At 37.1% G+C, this 22,067-nt stretch overlaps 1 protein-coding gene across 2 annotated transcripts in view; it reads right to left on the bottom strand.

Moving 5' to 3' along the window:
* Positions 1 to 22,067, bottom strand: part of Grid2 (glutamate ionotropic receptor delta type subunit 2) — a 1,417,491-nt gene that overhangs the window by 530,470 nt on the left and 864,954 nt on the right. For both annotated transcript variants that reach the window (XM_042273420.2, XM_042273418.2), the window contains exon 8: positions 14,312 to 14,431. In XM_042273420.2, coding sequence (XP_042129354.1) covers positions 14,312 to 14,431 — 120 coding nt within the window. The remainder of the gene's footprint in view (positions 1 to 14,311; positions 14,432 to 22,067) is intronic.

The following is a 22,067-nucleotide window of genomic DNA, read 5'->3' as shown; positions in this document are numbered from 1 at the left end:
TCAAAAATTTGATTTTGCTATGATGATAAAATTTGATAATCCTGAAAATAGAATATTTACTGAATTCTAAAATTCAAAATTACTACCAATGAACTTAAAGACCCTTCACCGTATCTGAATCTCTATGATTGATAAAGTGCTACCAATTACTCAAACACTATCTCACATTGGAAGTAGCTCTAAACAGAAACAGCTTCTAGTACCACTTGGTGAGATTATTGATGAAATGCATGAACAGTTTAATGGTGACCTGCCTATACTATATGCTGGTACAATTGTGGCAAAAAGGTTGTGGGTGTAACCTACCACTATCTGACTGGCATTGAGGCCTACTACATGAGATGCAACCCACTGCCTGGGTGAATAAGAACCTGAGACTATGTAGACCATTCCTACTCTGCTAAAAAAAAAAAAATGTAGCAATAAAATGACTCTGAATGATGGTCCAATAAACTCATACTTAGTATCTGTCTCAGCCATCATCAGAGGAGCTTTTTTTGTCTGCAGTAGATGGGAACAAATACAGACACCTGCAACTGGACAATGTGCAGAAAGTGAGAGACCTTGGAACGCTCAGTCCTCAATGGGATGTCTCCATCAAATCCCTTCCCCCAGGGCTCAGGGAACTTGGCAGGAAAGGAGGTAGAAAAATGGTGAGAGCCAGTAAAGATGGAAGACACCTAGGAAACAAGCCAACAGAACTGACTCATGCATGAACTCATAGAGACAGACTGTGGCAGCATTCACAGGGCTGCTCAGGTCTGGGCCTAATGGGATCCCAGTGCTAAGAGGGGAAATAGACACAGGCCTCCATTCCTAACCCAGAACTATCCCCAGCTGATAACGGCTCCCAAAGGACATATTAATTTTCTCCAGCGGAGTCTCACTGAGTACACAAACCCCAGTTAAGGGCAGGCTCCGTGCCAAGCAGTAGATGAACAACAAAAAATAAACTATGATATTTTTGAAGTTTTTTTGTTTGTTTGTTTCACAAAGCTGTGTCTGAGCATTTTTTCCTTACAGATATTTTGCATATATATTATGGTTTTGTTTTTATGTGTTTTCTCATGAGCATAAATGTAGATAATAGATATCTTTTTTTTTTTTTTTTTTTTTTTTTTTTTTTTTTTTTTTTTTGGTTTTTCGAGACAGGGTTTCTCTGTGTAGCTTTGTGCCTTTCCTGGAGCTCACTTGGTAGCTCAGGCTGGCCTCGAACTCACAGAGATCCGCCTGGCTCTGCCTTCCAAGTGCTGGGACTAAAGGCGTGCGCCACCACCGCCCGGCTCAATAATAGATATCTTTATGCGATCTTAGTATGGAGACTTTGTTTTGTAATAAATGTATTTTTTACCTTGAAACTATTACCTTGAACAACTGGCTTTTAGAAGTGTTTGGAGTTTATAAAAAATTTTGATAAGTGCTCACACCCATGTTATACATATGAACATACAATAATGAAAATAAAAAATAAAGTTAAGAATTAATAAAATTTTCATAGTGTAAAGTCATTATTCAACTTTAAAATCTGGACTATTTACTGGATAGAACTGCAAATTTTCAGAATACCCCTTAGTCTTGCTTCTAATAACATGATGCATTGCATAGTCTAGTGTTGTAGATAATATCTGGGTATCAATAAAATGACCTCTGTGCCTGCCCATCAGGAAGACAGTTTTTCAGGATTATCTATGAATGCAAGGTGGTATTAGAGTGAGAAATCATATAATGTTAAACCTTGATAACTTCTAATAAATCTTGATTAATATTTTCTTCCCTCAATGTACACAAAAAGAAATTTAAATATGCCACACCTTAATACAGAACTACAGTGAGAATGGCAGAAAGAAATACTACTAATTGCCCCACAGCTGGAAATCAACTCTCCTTTTCTAGGCAGCATATTTACATGCCTGTCAAAGACATGAGTAAAGGGGAAACTGCCTTTTCAAAACTACTTACCATTGCATAAATAGAATTTGTTCATGTTAATTCTATATTGGTTTAGGTTTAAAGTCTCAATAAAAAGTATTGTACTTTGCACTTCTGCATGTCTTTTCCTTAGAAACAATGCTATAATGGCAGATACTCAGTCAGCTCACAGCCATGTAAGAAAACACTCCAAGCTTTTTGGAAATTCAAGCTATGTTCTGAACTATTCTGAACTATGTTCTACTGTATATAAAATAACATATAGGTTTGTCCCTTTCACATGCTTCAGCAGTTCTTAGTCATTGGCTGTTGGAGTGGGCCAACTCATAGCCCTGGTTCTAGGCCTGAGTGATAGTTGGCATGGTCAGCTCTCTAGCTTTCCTTCATCATCACTACCCAGATGTGCTCTTCCCACTGCCTTGACTACCTTATCCAATGCAGCCTACAGCAAGGAGCAGGGCTAGTTCTCCTGCTCTTGGACCCTTAGATCCAGGTTGCCCTCACTCATATCACCAGGGCCAGCTCTATTTTTTTGCCCAGGGAAAATGTAGGGAACAAATCCAAAACAGTAGCATCTCCATGACACAGGATAACAGTAGGATATCTAAGAGGAGCTCCAGTGAGAGCCCATTATAGGTGGTGAAGCAGAAACCAGATGCCTTGAGCCAGACCATGACTCATAGCAAACAACACTTACAAGTGAAGATGTATGGACTAAATGTGAAACTGTGTGACTTATTGGGCCACACTACAGCTTCCATGACAAGGTTCTTCTTGTTTTTGTTTTAATTTTTGTTTTGGTTCAGTTTTGGTTTTTCTTTTAAGTTAGGTCTTGTTTTAGGGAGGTTGCAAGGGGAAAGGGTGGATGGATGCGAGGGTACAGGGAGATAGGTGGGATCGGAATGCATGATGTGAAATCCACAAAGAATCAATAAACGTAAAAAAAAATAGCATATAGGTAGCATCATGTATGTAATAACAACATACTGCACACAAGAGCACAAAACCAACATAATGTTCTCTCAAACAGCAAGAATATGGGTTGCTTATTTTTATTGCAATCTACTATCTTTTTTTTTCTGAAGGAAAAAAAAACTATGGTGGAAATTTTAAAGGGACAAGAATATACATTTAAGTCACCCCAAAATCTGAAAAACAATTTCTTCTTAATAGGATAATGTCTAGCAAAATCAGAGGAGCAAGTATCAATTTCTCAGTCACCCTAGAGCACTTTAATTAAGATTCAAGTATTAATGGTGGTGTCATGTTAGCTACAGTGGGTTAGATGTACTGATTAAAAATTGATAAAATTACTGGAAAGTGGATAAGATTTAAAAAAAAGCAGTCAAGCAGCTGTTGCTAAAAAACCATGATTATAGCGTGCTTCACCATCAATACAGACGTACTATTACTTTGAATGGCAGGTGCCACTCTTATCCTGAACCAATGGGTCGCAGAGCTCCACTGGTAAGTGCTGTCATATTCTATGCCCAGGACTGTACAAAGTTTATGCTTATTGTCAGTGCAGATAATCCAGCCTTGTAACAGGATCATTTATAACCTCCTTCAGGAAACCAGATGAGCCTGAGAAAATCAGAAGATATACACTCAATATCTGAACAGAATTCAGAGCAGTTCGGGCGGTGGGGGCAGGGAGGGTGTAGGGAGTCTGATGGAGAATGGAAGTCCCCTGAGATTGTGTGTCTATTGAACCTACCATGTTGTAAATGTCAAAATGTAACACATGGGTCTGCTAAGAGTTTATAGATGAAAGTGCTTTGCTTTCTGGCACTTTACAGCCACCATAGACACTTTCGTGCCATCTCTTCAAAATGAGCTTCTACCACTTACAGACTCAACCACAACAAGGGGCAAGGCCCGTTTAAGAACTCTTCTCAGTTTTGCATATTCATAGTCCAGTTTCTTTGAAGAACCATTATTCTCATATGGACTCCTGTACAGTGATTACAGTTTATGACCAAAGCCAAGAAAGTAGTTGTTTACTGGAGAGTGTGAATTACACGTGTGAATCTGAATAGCATGGAGTTTTAGTGTGTGTGTGTGTGTGTGTGTGTGTGTGTGTGTGTGCGCGCGCGCGCGTGCGTGTTCCAAAGTCTGGGATGAGGAAATGCCTTTCTTCCATTCTGGATGTGATCTAGCGGGATAGAAGGAAATTTAGTCTTTCTTCTTGTGTATCTATCTCTTGTGCGACATCCCAGCAAACACTCAGCACATGGACCAGAAATGTTGAAAGAACCTATGAGGATCTATATGAGCACAGCATGTCTTGCGTTCTGCAGGGCAATAGCAGCTAATTTTCTTACAATAGTTTATTTTCTTTCTTAAAAATTTTATGGCCGGACAGTGGTGGTGCACACCTTTAATCCCAGCGCTCAGGAGGCAGAGCCAGGAGGATCTCTGTGAGTTCAAGCTCAACCTGGTCTACAGAGCAAGATCCAGGACAGGCACCAAAAACTACACAGAGAAACCCTGTCTCAAAAAACCAAAAAAAAAAATTATGTATTTATAATTTATTTTATATGTGTACAGATGTTTGGCCTGCACATATATATGCATATTACATATGTGCCTGGTGCACTATGAGGTCAGAAGAGGGTTCTAAAATCTTGAAACTGAAATTATAGATGGTAGTGAGTCACTATGTGGTTACTAAAATTGAACTCAGGTCCTCTGCAAGAGCAACAAGTACTCTAAACTTCTGAGTCATCTCTACCAGCCCCTTGTAATAGCTTATTTTAAAAAAAAATCTATACCACATATATTGTGTTTTTTCTATACAGAAATTATAACATATGGAATCCTCTTGGTACATAACCATAAAAAGATTAAAAAAAAAAACGGGAATAGAGAGATGGCTTAGTAAGAGTACTTGCTGCTGTTCCAAAGGACTCTGGGTTTATTTCTAGCACCCACATGGTGGCTAACAACTGTCTGTAATTCCAGTTCCAAAGGAACACTCTCTTTTGGCCTCTGGAGGCACCAGGCACACATGTAGTACACAGATATATATATTTTATGTGCATGGGTATTTTCTCTGTATATATATATATATGTGTGTGTATGTGTGTGTGTGTGTGTGTGTGCAGAGAAAATACCCATGCACATAAAATAAATCAATTAATTTAAATATATATATATATATATATATATATATATATATATATATATATATATATGCTTTGCTCATTCAATTATGAATGTGAAGAAGTTCCAAGATCAGCCATCTGAAAGCAAGAAAACCAAAAGTAGACTGCATAAGAATACCCATCTGAACTCAAACCCTGAGAAGAAGGAGAGCTATGGTGTTGGTCCTTTTATTAGTTGAAGGCCCAAGAACTGAGAAAGACTGTTTAATTCTCAACTGGACATCAGAGATGTGAGAGTGAGGAGTACTTGTCTGAGGGATGCATGTGGTGTTGTCTTGGGTTGAACACGATTAAAATTTACTATTCCTCTGCATTTCTGTTCAATTTGAGGCTCAAGAGACTAGATGCTTTCCACTCTCCTGGGTGAAGGGGGTCTTTTTCTCATGCTACTTACCATATGTAATTTCTTCACCAAAGATCCAACAGTGATGTCAAAAAACAATTATTTGTCAGCAATCCAGGCATCTCATACGAAGTTGACATTAACATTAAGCAAACTTTCTAGATTTTGGAGTTCTTCCACAAAAACATGTCTCTCAAATTCCGGTGCTGGAATTCATCTTTGTCAGGCATCTCTGCTGTGTTATGTGTTATGAAGGACTCACCATCATCCCAACCTCCGTAAGTGATAGTGTCCTCTCTCTTCAAGAGGCAGAACATGTTGCCTACCTAAATATGGACTCCTGCAGAAGGGATCTTAGTGCAAGAGCAAATAACTCTTCTTGAAAAGCTGGAGCAAACCTAGACATCAGCACAAGCTATGTTCTCCACCTTCCAGCTATGGCACATAGAACATCTTAGAAGCAGAAAAGATCTGCCTGTAGGGTATACTTCAAAGACAGTGGAACTTCCTTCTTCACAGGTGATGCCTCTGATCAATAACTCTTTACAATCTAACACACTCTGAAAGTTTCATCAAGTATGAGTCTTCCTGGAAATCACACCACTTTGTGATATAGAATATTTCTTGAAGGCCCATCCTAATAGAAGGTGATAAAACCAAATTTATTGTGATTATAAATTATATGTAAGGGATGATGACATAAAAAGAGGCTACTGGGTTTACAACATTTTTCAAGACATAAATTCACTGTTCAAATAAGACAGTAAAGCGTGTAGATACATTTCAGTGACAGAGCTCCTCTCTGGCCTGTACAAGGTCCTGGATTTGATCTTAGCAAACACACACACACACACACACACACACACACACACACACACACACACTAAATAAAAAGTGATACATTTTCCAACTATGGCTTACAAGCTTGATTGATAGACTTGTTGAATTTTTGAGTCAGAAAAGACATTAAAGAAAACAAAATATTGCATGTCATCACTGTGATGTTGTGTATAATCATCTGTTCATTTCACCTAAAGTGAAATAACTTTCCCCACTTCACATGACAATTTCTTGCCAGAACAGCAACTGGATTTTGCACTGCTTTGAAACTCAGGAGTGCCTATTCTTAACCAGGCATTTTAAAAATTTCTCACTATATAATCTGAAAACAATTTCCACTGAGCTTTACTATAATCTTTAGAAAAAATGACATAATACTATATTACTGACTTAGAAATTTAGGCTTACTTTTTATAGAAGTTCTAAGAACCATTGTCAGTGAATCAGAACTGGCATGCCTGACACCAAAGGTTAGGCATCTTTCTGATCTACTACATGATGAGTCTAAGCTATTTAGAAAGTAGTTATGAACTACAAACACAAAATTGGTTCTATTTTTGATGACCCAGTATATATATATATATATATATATATATATATATATATATATATATATGTTCATTAACTTTTTCTATGAGTTCTATAGCACCTACTCTGTGACAGACCTGGGCAATACAGCAGGTCAAGGATATTTTTGATCTCATAAAGTAACATTGCAATGGAAAAGGTGACACTCTAAACAAAGATTTTAATTATATCTGCATATAAATGCAGATATAATTATGCACAAAGATTATTTGTACAAATAAGTATATGTGTGTGTGTGTGTGTGTGTGTGTGTGTGTGTGTGTGTGTGTGTGTGTATACTATTGGTTTGCTAAAAATATCATAAGCCTGGATAATGTGAAAAGGAAGGTGCTATTTAGATAGTCAGGGGTCAGAACATCCTCTGCTGAAGAATACAGAGAAATGTTTCATCCTCAGCCATTAGAAGTCATCATGTTTCTTTCATCTTTCTGAATACAAGACAGTAAAAGGCTAGTTAATTAAAAAATGGACCAGCAATAATCTATATGGTGGTCTTTTAAAAAAGAATAAGCTTTGCCAATAAAGAAAAGCTATGGTTCTTTTCTGTGTGACTTTGGTGTAGGAGAATGTGAGTAAGGAGTCCAAATCTTTCAGAGAAATCACTGCACCTAAGTGCTCAGAACCTTGGCCATGTGGTTGCAGCTGCTTATGTGAAAAAATGAAGTGTAAACATCATCACAGTGCTTTTAAGCCAGTAGTTCTCAACCTGTGGGTCCTGACCCCTTGAGAGTTGCATATCAGATATTTACATTACAATTCACAACAGCAGGAAAATTGCAGTTATGAATAGCATCGGAAATCATTTCATGGTTAGAGGTCACCACAACATGAAGAACTGTATTAAAGTGTCATGGCACTGGGAAGGTCGAGAACCACTGCTCTAACTACGCATTACTGTCTGAGTAAGATTGGCTGTGGAGCCAGCTTTAATCCACTTTGCCTGACCTTATTTTCCTTTTGTGATAAAGCTCGAAGACCTTAAGGTCAGAGCGTTATGTGCTAATTCTGGAACTCAGTCCTTCACTATAAAATGTGGGTGCTGCTGGCAAATGGAACAAATAATTCTGACAAGCAAATGCTGTGGTGGAATTCCTCTTCTAAGGAAAACCACATTGATTCTTTATGTTTTCATTCAGCATAATCTTTTATTTTCCTATAGTTCTATTATAAACTTAGCTTTAGGTTTTTTTGATACAATATTACTGCTACAATTAATTTTTTTGAAAATTCTGGATTGAGACAAAGCAATGGGAACAGCAACATGACTGCAAAATTAACCAAATTAACCACAGAAAATCTTGACAACCTCAAAAATTGGCTTTGTGTTTCACTTCAGTTTTTCTCAAGGACACATAGGGTACTGTATGGTGATATTTTATTTGTACTGAAATGTGATCTTATTTGTATGTTAATAAAGTTGCCTGGGGGTCAGAGCTAATAGCAAGCCATAGCAGAAGTCTGGCAGTGGTAGCACACACCCTTAATCCTGATCACATGACAGGCAGATCTCTGTGTGTTCAAGGATACCACCAGCATGGAGACACACGCCTTTAATCTCAATGTCAACCATAGAAGACCTGAGGTCTGTATAGATGGGCAGTGATGAGGAGGTCATGTGGTTGGGTTTACAACCAAGGAGAAGGCAGAACAGAAAGTCTATATAAAGAGAGACACACAGGAAGTAGTGTACTTGTGGAAGGAAGGACAGGAGTGGCAGTGAAGGGTAAGGTTTTTAGTGCTTAGCTATTACTCTGACCTCTTGGCTTTTAACTCTGTATTTGGCTCTATGTTTCTTATTTAACAAGATGGTTATATCTACAGCACTGTGATTATGCTATTGTCTGAGTTAAATATCAGTAAGGTATTTAACCAAGAAAAACAATATATAGAGAATATAAAATTGGAAAGCTCTTCATTTTGGTGAGTAACAGCGAGAATTCATCCTGTTCACATTCTCATCAAACTCAGGAGGATGAAGTCTTCATTCACATAATGCCAACACAGCACAGACTGATCCAACATTTAGAATTGTGAACTGTGGTCAAATCCTAACAGACACACTCTGCCTGGCTCATGAAATCTGACAGGATCCCTGCTGGAGGCGATAAGTATGTGGGCATCATGCACATTCAGCCCCTGGCCACTCAACAAACGCTGACAGCTTGACAGTTCCTCAGTTAGAAAGCCACATACTCTCTTTGAGATGTGGATAGAATAGCAGTGACTGGAACTCCAGTTCTGGACAGATACCTAGTAAATCTCAGCTGCAGTTATTTTGGAGGGCAAGGCTTTCCTTGCTAAGCATCTTTGAAAGTATCATTGCTGTGTCAATGTATGAACTGCTCCATACATAAACTACACTCCACATCCAAAACTAATTGGTTGTGATCCTAACACAGCTAGATTTAGAATGTATAAATTCAGTAAGTTCATTGAAATTGGGATTCAGTAGAAAAAAATGAGCTCTATAAACAAATGATATGATGACAAATGGTGACTGTGGTCACATATACATGTATATGTACACACACACACACATACACACATATACACTAAATGAATATACAAATTTTGAAAGTAAAAGAAAATATTTGAAAATCAAGAATGTTTAAAACTTTTTTTTTTTTATATTTATTTATTATGTATACAGCATGTTTGTCTGCAGGCCAGAAGAGGGCACCAGATCTCATTACAGATGGTTGTGAGCCACCATGTGGTTGCTGGGAATTGAACTCAGGACCTCTGGAAGAGCAGCCAGGGCTCTTAACCTCTGAGCCATCTCTCCAGTCCCATAGAATTTTTTTAAATAAGGAGAAGAAAAATTGATCCAGGATCTCTTTTCTGAGGCAAAGAAATCCTAACATTCTTGATTGTCTTGCCTCAGCCTTCTGAGCACTATAATTCCAGGTGTGTGTCATCATATCTGGATTCACAGATTTTGAGGGTGTCAACAGTATAAACCTTAAAACCTTAAAAGTTTATGAAGATCCTAGCTACTTTTTGTAGAGCATCTATATGGTGTTTGCTCTTAGGCGGCTCTCTAGGAGGAAGCTAGAGTGTAGAAATCTGATCCGTTCCCATGGCTATCTGATATTCTTGAAAATGATGTATACATGCTATGATGTGTATGGATCATTGTTCCTTTAATGCTAGATAATGAGTACAGACTGAATTCAGAGCAGGTCAATGTGACTAACTTTGACCAGCGTGACCTCAAGATATTATGGACAACACAGGACTTCCAGAACTGAGTCAGAATGGAAACCCTCTTTTGCCACTTTCAGAAGCACAAGCACCCATTCACCCTAAATGTCCTCAGTCTAGATATTCTCTCCCCAAACACAGTTTTCTGGTTCAGAGACTCTCCTATTTCACTGTGTTATGATAGAGGCTTGAGACATGCCCAGGATGGAGATACTTTGTTTCTGTTGCTGAAACTCTTTCCATCTCTATTGTTACCTGTGTCCAGGGTAGGTATCAAACCGTGTCATTTCAATCATATCTTACATATCATACCACTGTCTTTAACCTCACTTACTTTAGTGAATGGCTACAAAAAATAAGACAAAAGAACAGTAACCTAATGAAAATTCAACTTAAGTTAATGAGACCCATTCAGCCAGCTGAGGGTTGTTGACAAACACAACCAAGAGTACTGCTACAGCAAACTGTTTGTTTTTAACCCTATATGCCACACCAGTCCTGTCTGGCAAATTCTCCTGTTGCTGGCCACTTTAAGCCTCCAGCTCCAGAATCTCCAATGTCTCTGATACTCTGGTGCCTTTTCCTCTTAGTAGATAATCTCACCTCCCATTTCTCCAGCAAAAGGCATCACTCTTGATAACTATGGCCTTAGTTCCCTAACACCAGTAAACCTATACCGCACAAGGACTTGCTTCTCTCCTCATTTTTCTTTTGGATTTCTGGAGAACCATTCCAATCTCCCTTAAGATCAATAATGGCTGATACTTTTGCATTCAGTTCTCTGCCTTTGTTTTCATACTTGAAATTAATCATTACTCAACACTATTTTGCTCTGTCTTCAACTCTCTCCCTTAAATGGCTTTATCTCTTACTATTCAAATATGCTTAACTTATTTACATTCTAAATATGCTCCTCTACATCCTCTCAAAACTATTTAGTTTCTGTACAAACATGTTAACTTTTTGCCTTTCATTTCTTTTCTATAGTTTCTCTTTACATATCTGGCATTACCATCCACTGAGATTTGTCCATCAGTAACAACTGTTTCACGTGTTTATGTACTGTGCATGTTTCTGGGATGCTCACTTACTAACACTTATAGTTGTGGTCAGCTGAAACTCACCATAGAAATCCACCTGAAAGGATGATTCCAGGAAACCCAAATCATAAGCACCAATGTAACACTGATAGGTAAGATAATAACAAGGCAAATATGGTTTATGTAAGCATAAATGTATGTCTACATTCAATATGAAATTACTATATTACTACATTCTAGAAATAGGTAAGACTTCATTAACCCAAATAAGGCTAAAAAGTAAAAATGCATTTTGCAGCAATATGTTCAAAATCATTCAAAGATGTCTACTATTATTATTTCCAGTCATCACTGGACTGAGGTCCCAAGTACACTAACACAAGAAAAAAATAATTGATGTAAAACTACAAAAAAGAGGTAACAACTATTATTAAATGCATATGATAGGACATTCTGGAGGAAGTGAACAATAATCTCCAAGTGATTTAAGAATTAAAAAGCTGAACAAGAAAGGTGTATATAAAACTCAATTGGAATATCACTGTGATTTTAATGGGTTAGCAATACACAGAAAAAGAAATTTAAAATGCATAATTTTTTAGTTATAGAATATAAAATAAATGGCAACTTTCTCAAATAAATTCCCAAAATATTTCTAAATGATATTAAGGATATACCATAAAGTTACATTAAGGGAAGTAGGTACAAATGACTATGTATTCACATTATCCATTTCTGTGTACATAAACTTTCAGACTAAGCATAATGTCTCTGTCATAAGAATGGAAGTGAGGATGAGACCATGATCTGGGTGACAAAAATGCCTTCTAACTCCATCTAGGAGGAGATCACCTTGGTAAATATAATTATCAAAATGCATAATACACTTGATATTGTGGGGCAATTGCATTTAAATCATATTTTAAAACAACTGCAAACATAATAGCACTTGAAGAATGGAATTTCATTTTTTCTTATACCACATATTCAAAAAATTTAGTTGGGTGTCAAAAGACTTGAGCAAAAAAGGCAGAACCATACAAACATTTGCAAGATACCTGACTGATCCATAACTAGAGTACAGAATGATGTTTGAATAAGAATAAACATCAACAATCATAGAAAAATATTCATAACAGAAGCAAATTTAAATATGCTAAGAATGTTATGAAAACCAAATCCTCAGGGAAGAACGTAATTCTTGTAATTTAATTAAGTAGCAAAGGACAAATCTTTGGTGTATTCACATGTATCTCCATACATATCCAAGTATCATTTCTAAAAAACAAATGACACCTCTACCTTCCCAAAGGATAGCAACCAGAGGGGGGGAAAAAAAAAACAAAACTTGAAAGGGACATGGAGTAAAAGAGAAAATGAGATGCCTATAATAGAAAGCAGAATGTTTTATAGTCAGATAATTTAAACTGAGACCATGAAGATATATGACTATCTCAAGAAATTAACAGAAGCTTAGAAGTCTGACAAATCAGGATGCTGGGTCATGTGGCATCAAGAACTTACTTTATACTGGTGGGGAAAGTGAAAATTGGTACATTTCAATAAAGGGGTTTGATACTATCCAGGAATGTCTAAGGCATACATTTGTATATTACAATTCTACTCTTCCACGCACACAAAAATTTATGCACAAGTACAACCAATAAATATGTGTAAGAACATTACAACTGCCTTACTGATAGCAGTCTAAAATGGAAACAGTGTAATAAATCCTGGCACATTCACATAATAGAAAAAATGCAACAATATAGATTAATGAATTTCTACTTCATGCTCCAGCAAGGATGAATTAAGACAAACAAGATAGAATTCTAGAATCTAGAAAGATAATATGGGAGACTCAATACAAGTCTGAATACTGGCAAATTTTACTTCCTAAGGTGATCAAGTAAGTTAAAATATAGCCCAGTGGTCACATTAAATTCAGACTAATGGGTCCACTCCTGTGATCAGGCTTGCCATTTAGGGAGCACTTGATGGTGTTTCCTGGACCTGCTTTTCTTTTTGACCACAGCAGGGATGGTTTCCTTTCCAACAGTTCACTATAGCATTCTGTGTTTACACCATTTTCTGTATGTTAGAATCTCCACCATCAAACAAAGATTAAAGTGTACCAAGATAGTTTAACACAGCTTAAATTTACCAAGGACTTATTTCCAGTAATGACAATGCCTTACTTGACTGTTTGCCTGACACGTGTCAGCACAGGAAGGAAGTGTGTCCAGAACCAGACATTCTCAACACAGTCAACCTCAAACAACAAGACCATTATACTTACTGGTTCTGTATACAAATTCCCCATCAGTTTTTCCCTAGAAAAATGTGTAAAAATGGCAAGTTCAAAGTACAAAATGAATCATTTCTCCAAAGACTTTTGTATTTCTCCCTTCAAGAGCAAAAGTCATGATATTCTGTCAAAAAAAAAAAAAAAAAAACCCCAAGCATATTGGTACTTATCTGCCTCATTCTATGATCTGCAAAATTTACTAAGGATCATTTCCTGTAAGTATCCTCTCCTGACTACAGGCCACACACAATATTCTACTATAATGTCACCTTCTATAGCTGACTTTCAATATTACCATATTAAACTTATCCAAATATTTATTCTGATTTTGTGCATGTTACAAACGAAAAAAATCAAACAGATGTGCTTTGTCTAAGTATTGAATTTAGCATTTTATAAAAGCAGTATTATAGTGAGTGAAATGTGATACCATTTACCTGGGCAAGTACTACACTATTTTTTCTTCTTTATATTTATTATTATTATTATTATTATTATTATTATTATTATTATTATTGGTTTTTTGAAACAGGGTTTCTCTGGTAGTCCTGACTGACCTGGAACTCACTCTGTAGACCAGGCTGGCCTCGAACTCACAGAGATCCACTTGCCTCTGCCTCCCAAGTGATGGGGTTAAAGCCTTGTGTCACCACCACCTGGCCTTTTATATCATTCTAAAGTATGAATCTAATGTTCCATACTTCTTACATATCTAAAAGTACTCCAAGCCCCTGACCTTTCAAGTCTAAGCTGAGTCCTCCCTTCCTAATTTCCTCTCACATTCTCTTTTGGAACACATACACTTTAATGATACTGTGATCATACTGCAGAAAATTGTATGGCAAAACCACAATATTAAAGAGAAAACAATTTATAACAAGTCTAGGCTTACTTTACGGACACCTCTGCCAAGTTCTTCTCCATAGTTGGTTCCAAGGATTTCGAAGTGTACATTGGGGTTCCCTCCATTTTCTCCAAATTCTAGCTCTCCAGTCAATCCATTAACTCCACCCTAGATGAGGGAAATAGACACTTATTTAAAAGTTTAGAAAAACCAAGCTATTAATAATAAAGGATAAAAAGAACTTATAAACACTCTATTTGCATTTATAAAAAATTTCAAAGTATATGCTTATTAGCAGCATATAACTAATTTCAGTAAATGTACAACATACCCAGGACTTCCATTGAATGTCACCTTAGAAGAGGTTTAATTCAATTTAAGTAATTAGAACTGAGACTTAATTCCACCATGAAGATGTGGCCACCACACTTTGTGATGCACAAGAGTATATCATCAGAATATACCAAGCTCCAGGAAACCCAAAGAAGCTACTACAGAGACAATTCCACTAAAATTTAATCTAAAATTACATCTAGGAATTTTTAAATTTACCATTTAAAATATTAGAGTTTTATTTTCTTCCTGTGAATTTATATTCAAAATTATAATAATAGAGTATATTATTTCCAAAAGAACAAGGAAATGATTTTGAATTATTTCATAAAAAATATGGTGTTAGCCTGATATATTGAACAATGTGTGTAAATCTATAAATATATCTCAAAATATCTTCATATGGTACCCCATGAGTACAATGTTATATTTTTGTCTAACAGTTATGAAAATATATTTAATAAACATGACAAATTATAAACTTATATAAACAAAGGTAACTTGGGCTTGGAAATGGTTTGTGCCCTCAAGTTGGCTTTGCTGGTGTTGAGACTCTAGGAACTTTCAGACTTCATTGTTCATTTAGCTTGACAGATGTGCACTACATCTACAGATGGCCATGTGGGTCACACCTGCCTCTTGCTTAAAACTATTTCTCATTTTGGTCTATCGGCCTTGACATTACTTAGGATTTTCAACTGACCGTGGTGTTCACAGTCACTTCCCCATTGGTGTATGCTTTGGGTAGAGTTTTGACTGTGCAACGGCATTTATTTTGACAACAAATCATCTCAGCTTGTGAACCGTTCTAGTTATCACCTCTGTGGTGGTGATGCCTAAATGTGTAACCCCTGTCTTAACCTGTAGCGCCATTTTAATCCTTCTTGGCTGTTTTCACACCGTCTGCTCTATCTCACACTTCATCTCTGCTTTCCAGACACTCACAGAATACTAACTTCATAGACCAGGTTCAGAGAACTGTTGTTGACTCGCTGTGTTTCCAATCGTTCTTATGAATTTCAATAATTAATCTATTTCATTTTTACAGCAGTATAATTAACAAAACAGGTGTTTTTTTTTTAAATCAGTACTTTGTTGATTCAGACAGGAATTAAAATGATCTAGTTTTATCAAGGATGCATCTGTTAAATTTGATATGCCTGTGGTCTTTTCTTTTTATATGAGTTAGCAGTAACAAGTATAGGATTTCACCAATGGCAGAGGACTATAATGGCTATGCAGAAACTAACCAATTAGCTTAACTTCTCTGTCTCAATTTCTATATCTCTTAATTGGGCAATGAAGCACTTATCTAAGAGAATTATTAGTGCTATTCCTATGCTATGCATGTGAGTAATGCAGAGGAGTTCTTTCTGTGCTGAGAGCTCAGCCATAACCGTTAGCACCCAGTGTTTTTCCAGCCCTTATTTTCAGTGACTTTCTAATTCTATAAAACACAGGCATGAGCTTGCCTTTTTGTCATTTAAAAGTTTATTGAGTTTTTAAGATCCATTTCATTTATATGACTCTGTGTGGGCATAAGCATGTAGTATGAGTGTGTCTTTGTACATGTGTGTAAAGGCTATAAGTAGATGTCAGGAGTCCTTGGAGATAGAATTTGTGGATCCAAAGTGGGAATAATGGTCTGAGGAGTTATGAAGTATGCTCCATACCCTCTGTCATTTGCCTATATCCCTTGCTTGCTTCTATCTTTACATAGAGAATATATTCAATTGGTTTAATTCAATTTTATACCACGTTTTAGGTCAGTATTCATATCATAAAACATCCAATATCCCTTACTATTTTAAATAAAGAATAAATGGAATGGATCTCATTATCACTAACATCTCCAAGTTGGAAATATATGTATGAATTCAGCATACATCATTATATATAAGTTCCAACTAATATCATTCTAAATATGTCCTTTTAAAAGACCCTTGTCATATTTATTTATTTATTCATTGTTATTCATAGGGTACATGTCATACTGCATGTTTGGATATCAAAGGGTAACTTGCAGGAGTCATCTCTCTTTTACCACATGAGTTCCAGAAACTGAACTCAGGTTATCAGGCTTGTGGCTAGGCACTGAAACATCCCACTGGCCCATAGAATCTTCTGGATAAGAGGTTTTGTTGCCAGGACTGGTGGCACACATCTCATGCCAGCACCTGGGAGGCAACTGCAGGCAGATCTATGTGAGTTAGAGGCCAGCATGGTCTGCACAGTGAGTTCCAGTCCAGCCACATCCACATAGTGAGACCCTGTCTCAAAGGAACAGCAAGAAGCTTTTGTTCTTAATCTTCCTCAACACTATCTCTTAACTGCATGAGAATTCTAGCTGATTGCCTTACTTCTTAAAAAAAAGGGGGTGGGGTGGGGTGGGGCAGGATTGTGTGTCCTTCTGATTGCTCTATGGAAAACTCTAACCGCAGAAAGCTGTAAACATCCAGTCGGTCTTTTACTGTCTTATTCTTCCCAGTCAGTATGCTATGGCTGTACAGGACCAGGTTCTCCTCTGCAGGGAGCACCTTCCACTGTGGGACTCAATGCATTTACAGGAAACAAGCACAAAATCCATAAATCAGAAGTTGTGCACTTAGCTAGCTGAGGCCTTACCTAGCTCACCTTTTTGACTTTGTAATGTATCTTCTTTTTGCTCTATCATTAATGAGCTTTTGACATGCATAATGAGAGGATTCTGCCCTCAGGAAGGTGTCTAGGATGCTCCAGAGGTCAACATTCTAAGCAAATAAGCCCTTTAAACAACATCCTTTGTTATCTCAGCCAGATTTAACCTTTTTTTTTTTTTTAAATTATTGTTTTAAAAGATTCCAGTGTTGTTGAGCTGTTTTTCCTCTATCTTCTGATTAACCTTGAAAATAGAGCTTGGCAAAGCACTCTGGCTGGGGGTGATGAATGGTCATTATCTGTGTGTATGCATGCTTGTATTTATAAAATTCATCGTGATACAGCAGATTCTAAACAACATAAGCTAATGGGTCATTGATAAATCAAACATCGAGGTAGCATCCTATGTGTCCTTTACACTGCCTGTCAGAACTACTGCTCAAGGAATCTTAAAAAATACTGAATATGATATGCCACTTTAGATTTTATCCTACATACGTAATACAGAAATATCATGGGCAACAAATAAGGAACAATAAGAAGAAAAAGGAAAGAAAACTAAAAAGTGAGAATCAAATCTTGAGAAACATTCATCACAAAATTTGAATAACAAATTGGAAAATAAATTTCTAAATAGACCAAAGCCTCTTGTTCCCCTGTGGCTGAGAAAAAACGGGGAAAAAGATTAAGAAAATGATTACTTAGATTGACTAAAGTTTGGTTTGTTTATGGGCCTAAAAATCCCCAACAGAGGGAAAATATTACATTTCCTTCAGTGCTGGATCATTTAATGCTAACTTGACATAAGCTAATGTCATTTGAGAGGAGGGAGCCTCAGCTGAAAAAATGCCTTCATAAATCAGGCTGTAGGTAAGCCAGTAAGGCATTTTCTTAATTAGCGATTTCTGTGGGTGGTGACACTCTGGGCTGGTGGTCCTAGGTTCTATAAGAAAGCAGGCTGAGCAAGCCATGAGAAGCAAGCCAATAGGCAGCATCCTTCTATGACCTTTACATCACCTCGTGCCTCCAGGTTTCTGCCCTGTTTGGGTTCTTGTCCTGGCTTCCTTCAATGATGAACAGTGATATGGAACTGTAAACCAAATAAACCCTTCCTCTCCAAGTTGCTTTGATCATTGTGTTTCATCATAGCTATAGTAACCCATATTAAGACAGTGATGCATGGCTAAACATCATTAGAAATGTGAAAGTTCCAAAATATATACACAAGCCAATTAATTCATTCACAGAAAAGACTTGTAGTAAACAGATGATGGTGTCTGTGTCTTAAAGGAAACAACCACAGCTCATGCATTGAGGAGCTCAAGCTGATAAAAGTTCCTGTCCTTTCTAGTTTTCATTCTAAACTATGCATGCATACTCTTTGCTTCATACAGCATCTGTCCATTAAAATGAATTGCTCAAAAATAAATATTTGAACAAAATTAAATTAAAATTGGCTGTTACCTGCTTTATAAGTAAAATTGACGGAAGTTGGAATGTAAATTGGTGAATTCTGGAGTCTTTTTCAAAGGGAATAAATGATATTTGCTTATGTGTGTTCATGCACACACTCACATGCACTCCCTGGCCCATGCTTAAGCATACAGCGAGCAAAGAATATGCTGAGTCTTCCTCAATCCATCTCCTGCATGTTTTTGAAGCAGAGTCTCTTAGTTAACCTGGAGCTTGCCAACTTTGCTACAAAAAGCCCTATGGATCTTTTTGTCTCTGCTTCTCAAGAGTTATGACTACAGAAGAAAGTCATTATGTTTGGTTTTTGATGTGAGTGCTGGGGATCTGAATTCAGATATTCATGCTTGCATGGCATGTACCTTCCCCATTGGGTAGTCTTTCTGGTCCATAAATAGCAGTTTTGAAAACTACCATGGCAAAACTTTGTGTCTTTGTGAAAAAGGTATTTTACATTTCAAGTAGTGTTCATGTATATGACATCTTCCTAAATTTTCTTTCCCTCCTTCAAATATGTACAAACTCAATGATAGATTGTCCTTACATTGAAAGTAATTTGTGTCTGTTTCTCTAAGGATTTACATTTCAAAAGATTGCAAACAAAATGACCTATATATCATCTTGCCCATGGCATAAACCTGGGAATCATCTATGATTCCTCTTTCTCACTACTTTTCTCACTCTCCAAATTTCTTTTCAGGGCTCCGAGGACCTGCCGGTTGTGTCTGCCTGTATCCATGTAGTGGCTGTAGCCTGGCCCACATCTGTCTTAAGTCTGAGCCTCTTTACTGGTTCTCCTGTCTGTTCTGTCCCCATCAGTGGGCCTGCATAACAGCTCCTTTACTGGTAGCTACAGGGCATCTGAAGTCATCAACACCCTGCTTAAGACACTATAAGAATCCCTTATCCCATCAGGAATTAAGTTATTTCAGTTAAATGACAGTTGTAGGTTTTCCTCCATGATCCATGACTTCATGAACCCTAGTTAGTTGGCCAAGTTCTCTCTTGTTGAGCAGGTCTTATGTTCAATCAGGGAGTTGTTGGTTATGGCCAGGATATTTGTGCCACTACTGAAGGCTTAGGGATAGCATTCAATGCTGGTCTTTGTGGTTCACAGGCATTATAGCTGGGTAGGAGTGTTGGTTACTTCTCTCCTTTGGAAAGTTGCATGGTAGCTTCTAGTACTATGAAAACTAATCCTAGGGTAGGAGGCTTTCAGGTCACTATCAGGTCAAGGGCCTCTGTTCCTTGCGTCTGAAATACATGGTAACCTCAGCAATCAAGATTTAACTTATCCACAGATAAGTATAGGCGTAATTCAGCATCATAGAAACTTCTCTTTGCAACAGACAGAGACCTTAACAGAAATCCACAACCAATCAAACTGCAGGGTTGTGGAGCCCAGTGTACAAAACAACTCCAAAACTTACAGTTCAGGGAACACTGTAGAAGAGGGAGGGGCCAGAAAGATTGCAATAGCAAGAGGGTCAGGGAGTTTGCTGAGAGATTGTGTCTCCTAGTAATGTTGGAAGTTATACCCATAATGTCTCACCGATATGACTGCCAATTTGTGACCTGAACAAGGCTGACAGCACTAGACATGACAAAATGGACCATGGAAGGCTGATGAGGACTCCATCCAACACAAAGAACTACAGACAACTGAGGAATGCTGAGAGTGAGAAATATAATCTTCCCCAGGGAAGAGCACACCAACTGGTTATCTAATACCAAATGGTCAGCCCTGAAAACACACATGCAAGCAACATTATACAGACTGAGTGAGTTGTATTTAGGAATATACAGGTATGTACATATACACATATAAATGTAACAACAATTAATGTAAAAAGAGGCCATGTGTTTGAATGAGAGCAAGGAAGTTTACATCAGAGAGTTTGGTGGAAAGAAAGAAAAGGGAGGCATGATGTAATTATAGTGTAACCTCAAAAAAACAAAAATAAAAGTGGATTGGGGGAGGGCTGGGGGGTGGAAGGAGGGAGGACAAGGGAATCTGTGGCTGATATGAAAATTAAGTTAATTACAAAATAAAAATATTTTAAAAAGTTATTAAAATTATCCCCCCCCCCCCAAAAAAAAGAATACCTTACCCCTCAAATTAAAGAAAATATAATCTGGTTTACAAACTCTTTTTTAAGCTTTCTTTATCTCTCTCAGCAAATGAGGACCAGAGTCCTCATTTTCTCCTCCTGGATGTTAATTTCTCCTGTTTATATAACCTAGGTTCTTCCCTCCAAGCTGTGAACATCACCTGGTCTTTTGTGAAACATTCTTTATTCCACACTCCTAGGACTCTCTGCCTTTCCTTTCTTGGCTTGGACCTCCTCATCTTCAACAACACTCTATGACAAGGAGCACCGCCACTCACACATTTGCGGAGCGGCTGGCATATCTCTTTATGCAGAATTGATCACACTTGTAATTATTTTTGATATTTTATTTTCCTCCCTGATTCTATGATCTCAAAGTACAACATATGGCACTACTTAGTCAATACTTATTGAATGAATATATTACCTTTAAGAACTGAAGGCATTTCAATGTTCTTGGCATTCAAATCATATTATGTCAAATATCAACATGTTTCAACACACATATATTTTAACTATCAGCACAAACCAATATGAGATAATATACTGGTACTTACAGAAATCTCTGGAACATTAAAGTTTTCTTCATTAAGAATTAAAAATGATTACTCTACATATTTAAAAAGAAACTGAACAATTAAGCAGATGTGAAAGTACTTAAGGAACTAATAAATTTTAATTAAGTCATATAGAATATCTATATAATGACTAGTGATTTTTATTTATAATCACAACTTTCAATGCAATATTTTTAGTAGGTTTTTTTTGCTTGTTTTGTATTCTTTTACAAAGCTGTAAGCATTTTCTTTCTAAAACTTGATCTGACTTCATCTGAAATGCATTTACATCTCTTAATTTATCCACAAAATAAGTTCTTTTTTGTCAATGCCTTTCCAAACAAGATAATTCTCTTCATATGCTCTATGCATTCTGAAAAATTAATCAACCTTTGTCATTGCACACATGATTGATTCCAGTAGAGGTGTCAGCTAGAATGTCTCACCATCTGGAACATCTTCCTCATAGCTCTGCATAGCCCAGCTTGTTACTTTTTAGGCCTCTATTGAGATGCCATGGGGTCCCTCCAACTCTCTCTAATTATTTTCTATTTTAAGCCAAGTCCCATTGGAACCAGCTCTGTGATGGAAACTTGATTGTACACAGAAGTTTTCCAAAAGCACTGTGGAGAAACGACATACAAGAGACTAGAAGAAGCAAAACCGGGTCAAACAAGAGTTGATGCCGAGAAGCCA

The sequence above is a fragment of the Peromyscus maniculatus genome, chromosome 3, assembly GCF_049852395.1.
Source record: "Peromyscus maniculatus bairdii isolate BWxNUB_F1_BW_parent chromosome 3, HU_Pman_BW_mat_3.1, whole genome shotgun sequence".
Classification (NCBI taxonomy): domain Eukaryota; kingdom Metazoa; phylum Chordata; class Mammalia; order Rodentia; family Cricetidae; genus Peromyscus; species Peromyscus maniculatus.
Note: the sequence above shows the minus strand (reverse complement) of the source record. Positions and strands in the feature narration are given on the sequence as shown.